Below are 13,964 nucleotides of genomic sequence, written 5' to 3'. Positions count from 1 at the left end.
GCCCAGACGGGGTGCGACCGCCCACGTGTCGCCCCTTGCCCAGTCGGGTCCTTCCCTCGGGCTCCGGGAGCCGGAGGATCCGGAATGAGTTGGTCAAAGCCGAGGGAAGGGACCCAGGCGGATCCGCTTCCCCCTCCCCAGGAACGGCGGGAGGGGGAGGGGAGTGGCCGCCGCCCCCTCCCCTAAGCTCCCGCCCCTCGCTTCCCCGAGCGCGGAGCGGAAATTACCCCCTCCCCCCGCGGGTCTGACCTGGGGACGTGGGCGGGGCTTCGCGCTTAGCCCCCCGCCCTCCGTCCCTCTCCCGCCTTCCCGCCAGGATCGGAATCCTGCACCCCAAACAAAGTTCCGAGACCCGAACCTAGGGCCTAGAGAGCTGCCAGCAGTGTCCCGGATGGTGCGGGCGCTGGAAACTCCACCTGTCTGTCCCCGACTCTGGGAGGGAAAAGGGGACCATTCAAATCTCCACCCGGTCACTCCCTCCCTAAGACCTCCCCCTTCGGTTCGCTCCGGTTAGCCCTAGCTATCACCCCTCTTCCTTGTCTCCCACCGTTCCTCTTTCCTGGAGTCATCTCCGGCCAGTTCCGCGTGTTCCCCTCAAGACCCCGAAACGTTATCATTTAACAGCCGGACCCCGGGTGCGAACCACCCTTTCTCCCGTGGGGATCTCAAAACATTATTTCCTGCGGCTTCCTCGTTCTCCACTGGGATACCCCGTTCCCAGCTTTCCAGTCCCGCGCTCGCAGGGTCCCCCGGTCCTGCATCCCCGGAGGCGGGGGAGTTTCGTGGGGCTGGCGTGGGGAAGGCGGAGACCCCCCCCCATTTAAACATCTAGGGAAAAGGTGCCTTTCTTTTTAAATCACCAGCTCCTGCGACCCTCTCCTGAAGACCCCAGAGTCTTCGGCTTCTCTTTGTCTATCTCGGCCGTCCCCCGCCTGTCAGTCGCTAGCAGTTAACCGGGTAGGGGTGAGCAACCCCGCCCCCCAAAACGAATGAAAAATAACCGTACATTTTACCCTTTAAGACCTGTGAGATCTGGGCTGGACCATCCTCCCCCAGTTTGGGCTGGGGTAGGGGGATGGGTGGGGGCGGGGCGCTTCCCTAGGGGCCAGGTTCTTGCAAAGGGGGAAGGGGCCTGTAGAGCTTCAGGGACGCTGCCCCACCGCCCCAGTTTACCCCGGGGGTGAGTTGAGTTCCCCACCCTCAGGCGGGAGATTATCGGGTTTGGCCGGAGGGCCGAGGGGCCCTGTGGCGTCGGGGGTCTTTCCCTGCAGGGTGGGTGGGGGCTGTCACCACGTGGCTTCTCCTTTTTTTTTTTTTTTTTTCCGCTCCATTTTTTTTCAAGTCGATTTTATTTAGAGGCGGCGCCAGGGCGGCCGCGGAGAAACGTGACACACCAGCCCTCTCGGAGGGGTTTCGGACCGAAGGGAAGAAGCTGCGCCGTGTCGTCCGTCTCCCTGCGCGCCGCGGGCACTTCTCCTGGGCTCTCCCCGAACTCTCTCGCGACCTCTGCGCGCCCTCAGGCCGCCTTCCCCGCCCTGGGCTCGGGACAACTTCTGGGGTGGGGTGCAAAGAAAGTTTGCGGCTCCTGCCGCCGGCCTCCCCGCCTCTTGGCCTAGGAGGCTCGCCGCCCGCGACCGCTCGTTCGGCCTTGCCCGGGACCGCGTCCTGCCCCGAGACCGCCACCATGAACAAGCTTTACATCGGCAACCTCAACGAGAGCGTGACCCCCGCGGACTTGGAGAAAGTGTTTGCAGAGCACAAGATCTCCTACAGCGGCCAGTTCTTGGTCAAATCCGGCTACGCCTTCGTGGACTGCCCGGACGAGCACTGGGCGATGAAGGCCATCGAAACTTTCTCCGGTAAGAGCACAGCCACCTCCCGGAAAAGCCACAACGAGAGCCCCGAACAACGGAGACCCGCACCTTCCGGTTCCTCTCCCGCCAACTCCTCTCTTCCCGGGCCTGCGGGGCTTGGCCTCCGTACCCACCCTCGACCTACCCCCTTCGATGCCCCCTCCCTCGCTCTGCGCCTCCCACCCCGGCGCAGAAACACTCGGGATTTCCTCATCCCTTTCTCCCAGCCTGAGATAAGGAGCTCTGGCTTCCCCCATCCCTCCTCCCCACCGACGGGGCGGGAGCCCCCACTGGCAGTAGTGGGGGGTTGAATTTAGGGACACGGGGATGACCCCTGGCTGGGCGTTATTTACACGCCCAGCCCCTCCCTATCCGCCGGTGGACGCCCCCCCAGCTGGAAAACCCGGGCTCCCGTTCCTCAGTCTTAGGCCTTTCCAGGCGTGGAAGGGGTACCCGGACCGCCTGCGATCTGTCCGCTTCGCGTGGGGAATGCAGCCCTCCAGCAGGACTTGCAAGGAAGGGGGTCCTGCCTCCCGCCCAGGGCCTGGGGCTTGAGCCATTTTGATTTGAAAGTGGGGCGTGAGCGGGGTGGCGCGGCGGCGGCGGCGCCGGGTCGCCATGCTGCTTCCCGAGACGCCGAGGCTGGGCCGAGAGGCGCGCGCGGTGGCAGTGAGGGACCCTCCCCGCCAGGCCCCGCTCCGCTCCCCCACGTCCACCCCTTCCCAAACCAGCCCCGACAGGTGACCGCTCCGTGGCCCAAAGCCCGTCTTCCTGGCCAACAGAGAAAAATAAAGTTTCATTCTGCACACTGCCTCCCGCCCCGCGCCCCACTTTCTGAGGAACGGGGAGCCCTTTCTTTCCTGGCTCCTTCTTCCCACATCTGGGAGCTATGTAGGCAGCGCACCCACACAAATGGCCTCGCACCTTTCCCAAATCGGGATTCCAGAGCGATCCACTCAACAAGCCTCAGTGATTTAATAAAGCAAAAATTAAAAAATGAATAATAACGAATTTACAGACTCCACCATTCCTAGAGCAACCTTTTTCCCATCTGGATGCGGAAGCCACTGCCTGGATTCCTAGGAAGATCTCGAATCCCAGTAACTCCTGAATTATCCTAGTGTCTTTTCCCCTTCCTCTTCCCACCCCCAACCCCTGTTCAAGCTCTCATGGTAATTTTTTTTTTTTTTTAATCTTTAGGGAAAGTAGAATTACAAGGAAAACGCTTAGAGATTGAACATTCGGTGCCCAAAAAACAAAGGTAGGAAAGAGCTCTTTTCTGGGGGGGGGGTGGGGGGGCCGCGGGGGTGTGCTGTGAAGCTGTGTGCAGGGGTCCATAGCGTCTCCAGTGGAAGAAACCCATTACTGGTCTTTCCCACCCCCAACTCCGGATGTTGGGGGCAGGGAGGGAAGATTGGCCAAGATCTTGTAATGGGTGGTTTACAGCTTGTAAAAAAAAAAAATAATAAGTTGGGGCTGGGGTAGGCTAAAAGATGTCACTTGCAGAATTAAAGGGGAAAGAAAATCAATAGGGGAGAAACCTTGTGGAGTTTGTTCAACTCGTGGAGCCGTTTTTTGTGGGGAACCTTAAAATCTTTGAAGAGTTCAGACTCATGGCGATTTCTGCAACTTCGTAGCAGGCCTCATTTTCTGTTTTTCCCACTCTTTCCACACCATAATTCTTAAGTGGATTGCCCTTCTCCCGAAGCGATGTGGAATGAGTTTCCCGGCCCCCAAAGAATCCCCTTATGCTTGTACTTTATTTATATTTCTGCAACAGGCAAAGACTTTTTATTTTCCATGGATCCCCCCACCCCCAATCCCTCATATCTCACATCATCCCTCTCCCCAGCTGGATTTTCCAAAGAATATGCCTTGGCTGTACTATCCTTTTCGAGCCCCCCTACCCCCACTCCTTCAGCCCATTGTTACCAGGGGACCATCTGGGGTGAGAGCTTTGTGTTGAGGCTGTGAGCTGGGGCTCTTTGGAGGGTCTAGAACTCCGTGGATGAATGGGTGTGTGTGTGTGTGTGTGTGTGTGTGTGTGTGTGTGTGTGTGTGTGTTCGTGTGTGTTCCAATACCCTCTATCCTCTCTCTTCAGCAAAATGGGGTACCTCCATCATGCTTACCGAGATTTCATGGTGGATTTCAAATCTTGCATTGAACTCTGAAACCTTTCCTTGAACTCTGGCTGGGAAGTATAAGGGCAGAGTCTTTCTACTTTCTCAAATCAGACTTTAAACATGTTGACAGTGTAGAGTTTGCTCTCATGTCCCAAGCTGGAAAGCAGCCCCCAGTAAATCTTTGATCCTCCTCACCCCCCATTTCAACTGAAAACTTGGTACATTTCAGGATAGTCTCTGGCCTTTTCCGGGTGGGTAGATGGGAGGTGATGACTGCTTTTTCTGGGGGACCATTAAGAGGGCCTAGAAAGTTTAATGTGAGATAAAAATCTGTTCAGTGGCTTAGCTTGATATTTAAGTAACTTGGAACTATTGTGTCTATAGATCAATATGCCTTGTTACTACGTTTATAGAGCTTGCGATTTAACTTCACATGTTTGAAATACCGTGTTATTGGAAAGGCAATTAGAGTTAGGAGTAAAGAGGCAATAAAATGGGAAGGAAGAAAAGAAGTCTTATTTGTTATTTTGAAACATTTTCTGGAGATGTGACTAAGGAACATACACTGACACCAGCAGGTTTATTGAAAAGGATATGGATATTTGAACTGAAAGCTGAGTGTTGATGAAAAATATCCAGAATAAGTGGAATTCTAAAATATGTGGATTTTTTCTTTTGCTCTTGAGGATGGTTTAAATTTTAGGGAATAAAGTGAAAAGCAAGAGAAATAGCAAAACGTGATGAAATGGAACTCAAAACATTTATGTTTTAATTTTCATGGTGCCCTGTATTTATGAATCTTTTTCCCCAAGCCATCTGCTTGCTTTTAAGTCATTTCTAGGCCCTTGTTCCCTCCAAAATGCATTACTGAGGGCTCTTTTTTGAGTTGGAATGGAGAGGGGGTTTGTGAGAAGACTGGGTAAAAAAAAAAAAATCTGTCCACACCCATATTAAATTAGATCTTTTATGTGTTCTCCCCCTTCCTGAAATAATTTTTTTAGCCCAAACATTGAGTCAATTGTGTTTTCTTTGCTTTTTATTTTGGTTGGTGGTGAGAAGGCACTTCATTTTTCTAGAATGAATCAATTTTTGAAGTCTCAAGATTTAAAAAAGAAAGTTTGTTTTCATTAAGTCAGTTTGCTCTATCATTTTGTGTCTTTGAGGAAGTATGTTGTGGTATGTGTCTTTAGTCTGTGTCTGAAAAGTATTTCGTCAGTTAGGTTTGTTACTGACTTTCCATCTCATGGATGTATAGAACAGGAACTAGTTAATTATAACTAATATATTATAAGCAAAATGAACAACTATACAAATAATATTTTGTGTATATATACTCTTGTATTTTCCTTATGAACTCTTCTTGAGGCATTCAGTTCCAAATGAACTATGATTTCAGTTTCTAAGATAATTCATAAAAACCCAACAACTAAATGTTCCTGGTTGTTTTGTTTTGTTTTTTAAGAGGGGGAAATCAAACAAAAGATATGCTGTAGCAATACCTCTTAATGTATTTTGTTCTTAGTTTGAATTTATTTGATACATATAATTTGTACCTTTTTAAGAACTCAAGAGGCCGAACACTATGCATTTCAACTGAAAACAGCAGTTAGCTTGAATTTTTAAAATGAGGTGATATTAATTTCTTAGAGATCACCATTTCAAACCCCCTCTTAGTGTTGGAATTTGGTTAACAATTTGTGCTTTTTTGTTGAGAATTTGTATATGTTCACTGCCAGATACTGAGACAAAAGAGAAAAACCAAATGCATTTAAAAACAGTTGTGGAAAGGGCTTGTATATGTTTTATTCTGAGAGACTTAGGAATAGTTGAGGTAAAGGGGGTACCATTTTAGTGTGACTTGATTACTTTGAGACATGATTTGCTTTTTAAGGGAATTAAACCTTTGTTACACTTGCCACTGTGGTGTGCCTTTTTCTAGAGGAATGTGACCTAAAGATAGCATATTCACTGTCAACTGGTGTCATCAAAATAAAAGGTGTTACTGTTAATTAAGAAAAAAATGAAAGAGATGCACTGAATCATTTTTTTAAAGGTGAAATGTGTTCACATTAAAGAATTCTAAGTTTGGTGATTTCTTTAGGCAGATTAATGGTCCTTTTCCTCTATGTTGACTAAAAATGAGGTGGGCTAACTCCCTTAGGTACCTATTAAACAAAATTAGTTTTATAAATCGTTCATAAAATTGAGAACTCCCAAAAGAAAGTGACCAAATTTTACAGTTTAATTTTTTGAAGTTAACAGCTTTAAAAATCTGTGAAGGGATGTCTTATAAATGGCAAAAAATATTTTAAATATATTTTAACAGTGATTTGTCGAGGCTCTGAAGAAATCACTGGATCACTAAATGTTTTCAAAACAACCTAAAAATTGTCTTCAGAAATGGATTTGCACTTAAGGAAAAAAGAAAACCTACCTTGTACTTTGGGGCTGAAAATGAATGAAGAGGGGTTAAAAAACAAGGGAATGAAAACTACTAGAGCGGGAGGGTTTTCAGGCACTTTTACTTTAATGGTTGTAATTATGAATTAGTATCCAAGTCAAAAAGAAAGTTTTTAACTCATACGAGGTAAAAGATAACATGTGACTACTATTCAACATGGAAGTTTAAAGTAGAAACAATTGATTACTCTTTTAAAAAGGTTTTCTTACTAATATTAGGTTAGAATTTTTTTTTTTTTTTGCTTTACATAAGTGAAAAAAATGGTTGAATGTTAAGTTTTTGTGCACTGTTTGGAGGAAAGGTGGAAACGGGTACATTCTTTCCCTATTTTAATTTCCACCTAAAAATTAAACTTTGCAAATTCATAAATTAGTTTCCTTCACTTCTGGTAGAAATCCTTAACTGTTCTCATTTGGGTGATCTGTATTTCAAGATGAGAGTTTTGTAAGGGCAGTGGCAACTGACTGTCCCTTAGAAGAATTGTAGGTTTCTAGAACCCCTTATTTTCTGACCCAAATTAAAAAGATGAAATTTTACCATAATGGTTTCTCAGATGGAGAACTTTTTAGTAAAAAAGGGGAAGAACTGCAATTCCCATCACTAATTTATTCAAAGTATTGTTAATTGTTGAAAAAGTAAAGTTTTAATGGCACAGCTTTTGGTGGAAAAAAACATAATTATGTTTCAGAGATTAAATACATGACATTAGCAATTGGAAGAACCTTGATTCAAAGGTTCTGAGCTTCTAATCTTTTAAAATTACCTTAATATGTATCATTTTAATCTATGTGTGTGGGTACTTTTAAGGCTTACTTTTTAAGAGTGTATTTATACTACTTTAATGTGTAGCAGCCAGTTGACAAAGATACTATTGAGATAGTCTACTGAGTATACAATTTTAAAACATTTTAAAATTCAGATCTGGTTTAGTTGAGTGAGAAGTGGGGAACAGCAAGTGCTATTTGTTGAAGTTTAAAGGTTTTGTGAAGAGTTATTTAGTGGTTAGATCTGTTGATTTTTGTGTGTGGGGTGGTAGTGGTGGTGATGGGGTTGTTAGAATAAGTTGATGAACCAAAGGCATTTGAAGAACGGACATTTTCCCAGCTGTTAGAATTTAAAATAAGTGTTGTTCGTTCCCCATCCTCTTAAAAGATTCTTGAAATGTGGCTAATGTTTTCCAGAAAGTGCAGCTTAGAATTTGGGATGGGAGTGTTAGGGAGAGAAAAGGGGAGGAAAAAAGCAGCAGGGGGAGACTGGAGAAATCAGACGAGTTAGTCCCGGCTTGGAAATTCCAGACGGGGAGGGGGGAGGGAGAGAGGGAGGGAGGGGAGATACGGGGTTGGGTGGATTTCCCGCTTCCCTTTTAAAGGGGAGCGGCTGGAGGCTCACAGTGTTACCCACGGGAGAGGGGTCGGAGACGGATGGTAGACTCAGCTCAGGGCAAGGCTATATTTGCTTTTGGAGTTGCCGGCCTTCCCTTCCCCTTTCAAAAAAGAGAGAGAGAAGAGAGAGAGAAAGTGGCGGCGGCGCTGCAGGCTCTTCCTGGAGCGCTCGCCCCGGCCCGGCGGCCCTAACCTTCCCCGCCCGCCCCCGCGCCAGTCCCAGCCCGGCAATCTCGTCTCGCTCTGAGGTGGGGCCGCCCGCCTGCCTTCTCTTAACAAGCCCCTGACAGAGAACATCCGCTGGCCTGGGTCTCCGAGGAGGACTTACCCTCTCAGATCCCTGAGACCCCAGGAGATCCCAGGCCGCTTGTGGTGCGCCTTAGTCCTGGGAACCCCAGATCGCAAACCTCGCAGCAGATACCCCACGAGAGGGTTCCCCCTCACCGGCTGCTGCAGACCCTTTCCAGCACCTGGGCTGCCTCAAGAGCTCTCCATTCTAAGGCAAAAAGCCAGTGGGTAAATGTGAAGTGAAAAGAGGCAAAAAGAGAGGAAGAGTAGGTAAAGGGAAAATAGGATGAGACAGTTGGAGAGAAAATGGAAGTGCAAGTAGCTGTTCCTCTCTCTCGGTAGCTGGGGTCTTGGCCTGAGAAATAGAACCTTAAAGAGTTAAGTGTCAATTTAAGTAACCTGCAATCTTTACAAAATGAGCTGTTTGTGTCTGTCCACAGGTCCTGAAGGCTGACCGAAACAATAACAGAGGCAGTAATAGTAGTCAGAGGTTCTATCCATGGATTTTGTTTATCTTGTAAAAGAGAGACAACAGGCCTTCTAGTTGGCCACTGGCAAGGCTCTGAGGATCTTTCTCAGGGTCTCAGCCAGTCTTCGACTCCATGTTAGTGTAAAACTTCTGCACCCCATCCATTTCCACCTTTCCTCTCCTCCCCTATACCTTTTTAAATGCCTGTCAAAACAAAAAGCAGAAGGAAAGGTCTCTCAAACCTGTACTCAAGAAAGTGTATGCCCATTTGGTTACCGATAGTTTGGTTAAAAATGATCCTGTGAGATACCACCTGATACACACCATCGCAAGGGCAAGGAGGCAATGCCAGCAGGAAGCTATGTAGTCCCCAGGTAGTGACTTCATTCTACTAGGAGAACTTGGATGGCCCTTCAGATTTTGATCAGAGGGGACTATGTAGTTATTACTGGATAGAAGGCGGGTCATCCTACTATTAAAATTTATTGCAGAGCCAGCTTTGTAAGACCTGCTTACTACCTTGCAGCACAGTAGGTTTGCAATAATACAACAGGCTGGAACAAACTTTTGCCCTAACCATAGTCGACTGACAAAATATATGTTGATTACAGGTAAGTCACAGAAAAGTAGGTTTGGACCTCATACTTTTAATACAGTTGGAAAAAACCTGATTGCAACACACTGAAATGTAACTGTGTGCAGAACAAACACCATCAGAAATGCAGTCCTTTTGCATTTTGGGAAATCCAGGTTCCCAGGAGCATGGCTGGTCATAAGCAAACTGCTTTTGACTGAAATAGAGAGCAAACAGCTAGATGATTAAGAGAAGTTTTGAGTGGATTGTGCAGATATTTTCAAGACCCCTTAGGACAAGTCTGGTTATTAGACAAGTGGCATTTTGGTGGCTGGAAGGCATGTAAGGGATGGTGTCTGATATGGGATGGCTGGAAATTTTGCTTATAGTTTAGAGGAGGGTTGTGGAGAAAAATCCCATAATAGAGGAGGCAGGAGAAGAGGGGAAGCTCTACATTTTCTCTTTCCCTTTCTACCATGTCTGGTTAGTGGATTCTAGTCAATCCTCTCTACATTTCCTTATGAAAAGAAGGTTAAGGAGAACTTCAAATTTTTTTTTTCATTTTGAGTTAATTTTGGTTAAAAACTCAATCACTCATTCAGGACAGGCATGGTGGCTCACATCTGCAATCCTAGCACTTCTGGAGGCCGAATAGGGCAGATTACATGAGGCCAGGAGTTCAAGACCAGCCTGGCCGACATAGTGAAACCCTGCCTGTACTAAAAATACAAAAATTAGCCAGGTGTGGTGGTGCATGCCTGTAGTCCCAGCTACTCGGGAGGCTGAGGCCAGAGAATTGCTTAAACCTGAGAGGTGGAGGTTGCAGTGAGCCGAGATCGCGCCACTGCACTCCAGCCTGGGCAACAGCGAGACTGTGTCTCAAACAAAAACAAAAACCAACTCAATCACTCATTTGGATGTTTTGGCCACTTGAAATGGAAAATGTTAAGTCTGAGTGAAATTTGATTGGATAGTTTAGTTTAGTTGATTGGATATAGTTAGGATCTTTAAGGGGAGAAATCAGAGAATTCAGAAATATGTGTGTAATGGTTGTTTGTGTGGTCTGAGCTCTTTGGCAAAGAGGAACAAGGAGGAAAGGAATCATTCAAAATTCTTAAGGCTCCAGGAGGGAAGAAGTGCTGTTAGGTCAGAGTCTTAATGACCTACCCTAGGTCTCTCACTCATCCTTTACTGGGTTCTGGAGGAAAGGTCTTCCTCCCAGGAGAATTCAGTGTTTAAAAGCTTGAGCTCAATTTCTGTAACTGTAAAGAAGTGGTCCTAATAGTAGTACACAATAGCTCTTATTGTTATTATTTTGTTGTAGATATTGACTTCTGTCCCTCCTGCCCTAGCCATTGTTTGTCCTCCTTTGAAGCTTTACAGTTGTATCCTACCCTGCCCCATATAGCTGTGGTTAGCTCCATGAGTATTAGAACTGATCAAGTGTACAGATGCCTGAAAATGTGTCCATGAGAGGTTGTCTTTGAACTGTGTGTGTGTCAGCTTGGGCTATATATCTAAGGCACTAGGAACAGTGATGGCTAGGCATGTTGAAGGGGATCTGTGCATAGGGTGCTTTGGTAACTCTACCTGTATGTTGAAAGGAAAAGCCACCTTTTAGTGGAAAGAGATGAAGCTCACCAGGGCAACCCCACAGAGCCCCTAGATTATAGATTCCCCCAGTACATTCTCTGAGACAGAGGCTTGGAGAGATGAGGCAAGCATGGTGGATAATGCTATTAATTGTTCTTTAGGGGAAACAGGCCATTATTCTGTTATCATTTATGCCCTGAACTTGGTCCAGGTTCCTAGCTGAAATTTCACTTTACGGCTACTGTCGAAGGTGTACATGTAGAGTAGGGACATTGGTGAGAGGGGAACTAACTCTGCATATAAGGTAGATGTTGTAAGAATTCAGGATGAAGGGGACTGTAAGAATCCTCCTGGGGGTCTGAGGAAGGAAGAAATGAGAGCGACCTCCCCCATCTGCTGGGATGGGTATGTTCATTTTCATGTCCTGCTCTTGGTAAGCTAACAAAGTAGGCATTCAGGAACTGGGGATCCCTAGATACCCAGGGGGTGACTGCACACATTGTTCCCTACTTCTTCTGCTTCTGTAGTGTCCTCACATTCTCTCCCTGGTTCCCTGGTCTGGAACCAGTTCCCAAAGATGCACTCAGAACCCACCTTTATGCCCACTTCTTCATTTCAGCCCTCTGCTCAAAGGCTGCGTGCCATAATGCAGGCACATGGGTGGGTGCATACACATACATACACACATGTCCATAGCCCCAGCCCTCGGAATAAGGGTTGAACCTTCTTACTGGGATGGGGAGGAAAAGGGCTTCCCATCCGGATGTGGTTTTCAGTCTTTTAACAGGCTTGTGACTTTAATCATTTACTATAAAGGGTTTTACAATTAGTTTATGCAGAATGATGTATTGCCTCTTTCTGGAGTGGCATTTGGGATTGCTTGGGGCTCGTCAACTTTCCATTAGGGACTCTGAGGAAGAGAAAATGAGGGGAGACAGGAACTGAAATGGGAGCTGTTGGGTGGAGTAAACTTGTTGAGGATGTCTATTCAAAGTTAGAAATATTTATTCTACTTCCTCCTTAAGGTCTCTAAGTTGCTTGGGAGGAGAACTCCAACTGTAATAGAGACCAGTTGCTTTGGCAGGATTTGGAGATGAAGTTCTAAATTAAAGGGCAGGCCAGGCGCAGTGGTTCACGCCTGTAATCCCAGCACTTTGGGAGGTTGAAGTGGGTGGATCACCTGAGATCAGGAGTTTGAGACCAGCCTGACCAACATGGTGAAACCGCGTCTCTACTAAAAATACAAAAATTAGCTGGGCATGGTGGCTGGCACCTGTAATCCCAGCTACTTGGGAGGCTGAGGCAGGAGAATCGCTTGAACCCAGGAGGCAGAGGTTACAGTGAGCAGAGATTGCGCCATTGCAGTCCAGCCTGGGTGACAAGAGTGAAATTCCATCTCAAAGAAAAAAAAAAAAGTAAATAAATTGAAGGGCAAAGATAATTCTTCACAGAGAGATATGGCTGTTGGTGGCTGCAGCCAGTGTATTCCAAACAAGGACTAGATGTACTAGGATGTTGGCTGAGGAAGCAGCTAGATTCAGAAGAATAATCTTGTTAAGGGTCTTCCTACAACTTATTTAAACTTATTTAAAATCTAGCTGACTGAGGTTATCTATAGGGTTTTCTTCCTCTCTATATTTATTACCATTTGGTTAAGATATGCTGCTGCTGTTGGCTTTTTAGAATAGAGTGGAGTGATTGCTGTCCAGAATGAGCTCTGGGTGTAGGCAGGAGGTGGAACAGAATGATCTTCACAAACCTCTAATATTTCTGTGAGATAGTCTTTGTTCCACTCTTCTACCCTTGCCCCTCTTGCTGGCCATCTTGAATGAGTAGTTTCTTTTAAACTTCTAACTAAAAGAGGAATGCTGTCTGTCTAGGCCCAAACTCCTTTGCTCTCTTCTCTTAAAAGCCCCATGGTTAGCATCTGTAGCCTGGGAGTGTGTGTGGGGTCCTTGTCTCAGTCACTGGCTGTTTGAAAAATAACTTTAAAAATATATATTTACAATGAAATGCCATGGGAGAAAACATTTAACAAGATGCTGCAGATGTCTGGGATAGCTTGCATATTGCTGCAAAAATTGGTACTTCTAATGTATTCATTCATGCATGCAGGCATGCATTCATCCAGTTACTTTTATCTAGTAAGAGTCTACTATTGCATGATATGCCCTTTGCTAGGTATTAGAAATACAATGAGGAACAAGTGAAAAGACCCTGATCTTACAGTGCAGATGGAAGGAAATATAATTTTTTTTGTTTTTGTTTTTTTTGAGAGGGAGTCTTGCTCTGTTGCCCAGGCCGGAGTGCTGTGGTGCCATCTTGGCTCACTGCAGCCTCTGCCTCCCGGGTTCAAGCGATTCTCCTGCCTCAGCCTCCCCGAGTAGCTGGGACTATAGGTGTGCGCCAGCACCCCCGGCTAATTTTTGTATTTTTAGTGGAGATGGGGGTTTCACCATGTTGGCCAGGCTGGTCTGAAACACCTGACTTCAGGTGATCCGCCCACCTCAACCCCCCACAAGGTGCTGGGATTACAGGCGTGAGCCACCGTGCCCTGCTGGAAATATAATTTAACAGATATTTCAGATATTTTCTCTTTGGAAACTTTTAGGTTTTTCTCTTTATCCTTGGTATTTTTTTAAAAAAAAGTATTTTTAGGCTGGGCGCAGTGGCTCATGCCTGTAATCCCAGCACTTTGGGAGGCCAAGGCAGGCAGATCACTTCAGGTCAGGAGTTCAAGACCAGCCTGGCCAACATTTGAAACCCTGTCTCTAATAATAGTAGAAAAATTAGCCGAGCGTGGTAGTGCATGCCTGTAATCCCAGCAACTCTGGAGGCTGAGGCAGGAGAATCTCTTGAACCTGGGAGGCAGAGGTTGCAGTGAGCTGAGATCGTCCCATTGCACTCCAGCCTGGACAACAAGAGCGAAACTCCATCTTAAAAAAAAAAATTTAATCGTAAAATATTTAAAAAGCTAAAATTTACCATCTTAACCATTTTAAGTATATAGTTTTGTGACATAAACATACCTGGGCGCGGTTGCTCACGCCTGTAATCCCAGCACTTTGGGAGGCCGAGGTGGGTGGATCACCTGAGGTCAGGAGTTCGAGACCAGCCTGGCCAACATGGTGAAACCCTGTCTCTACTAAAAATACAAAAATTAGTCGGGCGTGGTGGTGTGCACCTGTAATCCTAGCTACTCGGCAGTCTGAGGCAGGAG

The 13,964-nt window shown here is 46.4% G+C and overlaps 1 protein-coding gene across 2 annotated transcripts in view; it reads left to right on the top strand.

Annotated features, from left to right (window-relative positions):
- The first annotated feature begins 251 nt into the window (after positions 1-251).
- The window catches only part of IGF2BP1 (insulin like growth factor 2 mRNA binding protein 1), a 59,374-nt gene continuing 45,661 nt past the window's right edge, over positions 252-13,964 (top strand). The window contains exons 1-3 of one of the 2 annotated variants that reach the window (XM_019028325.4): positions 1,125-1,180; positions 1,357-1,859; positions 3,054-3,114. In XM_019028325.4, the coding sequence (XP_018883870.1) occupies positions 1,685-1,859; positions 3,054-3,114 (236 nt within the window). In that variant the 5' untranslated portion in view covers positions 1,125-1,180; positions 1,357-1,684. Of the gene's footprint in view, positions 1,860-3,053; positions 3,115-13,964 lie in introns of both variants that reach the window. The other variant, XM_019028326.4, reaches the window with a different exon arrangement.

This window comes from Gorilla gorilla, chromosome 4 (assembly GCF_029281585.2).
Source record: "Gorilla gorilla gorilla isolate KB3781 chromosome 4, NHGRI_mGorGor1-v2.1_pri, whole genome shotgun sequence".
Taxonomy (NCBI): Eukaryota; Metazoa; Chordata; class Mammalia; order Primates; family Hominidae; genus Gorilla; species Gorilla gorilla.
The sequence above is the reverse complement of the archived record's forward strand: the minus strand, read 5'-3'. Positions and strand labels throughout refer to the sequence as shown.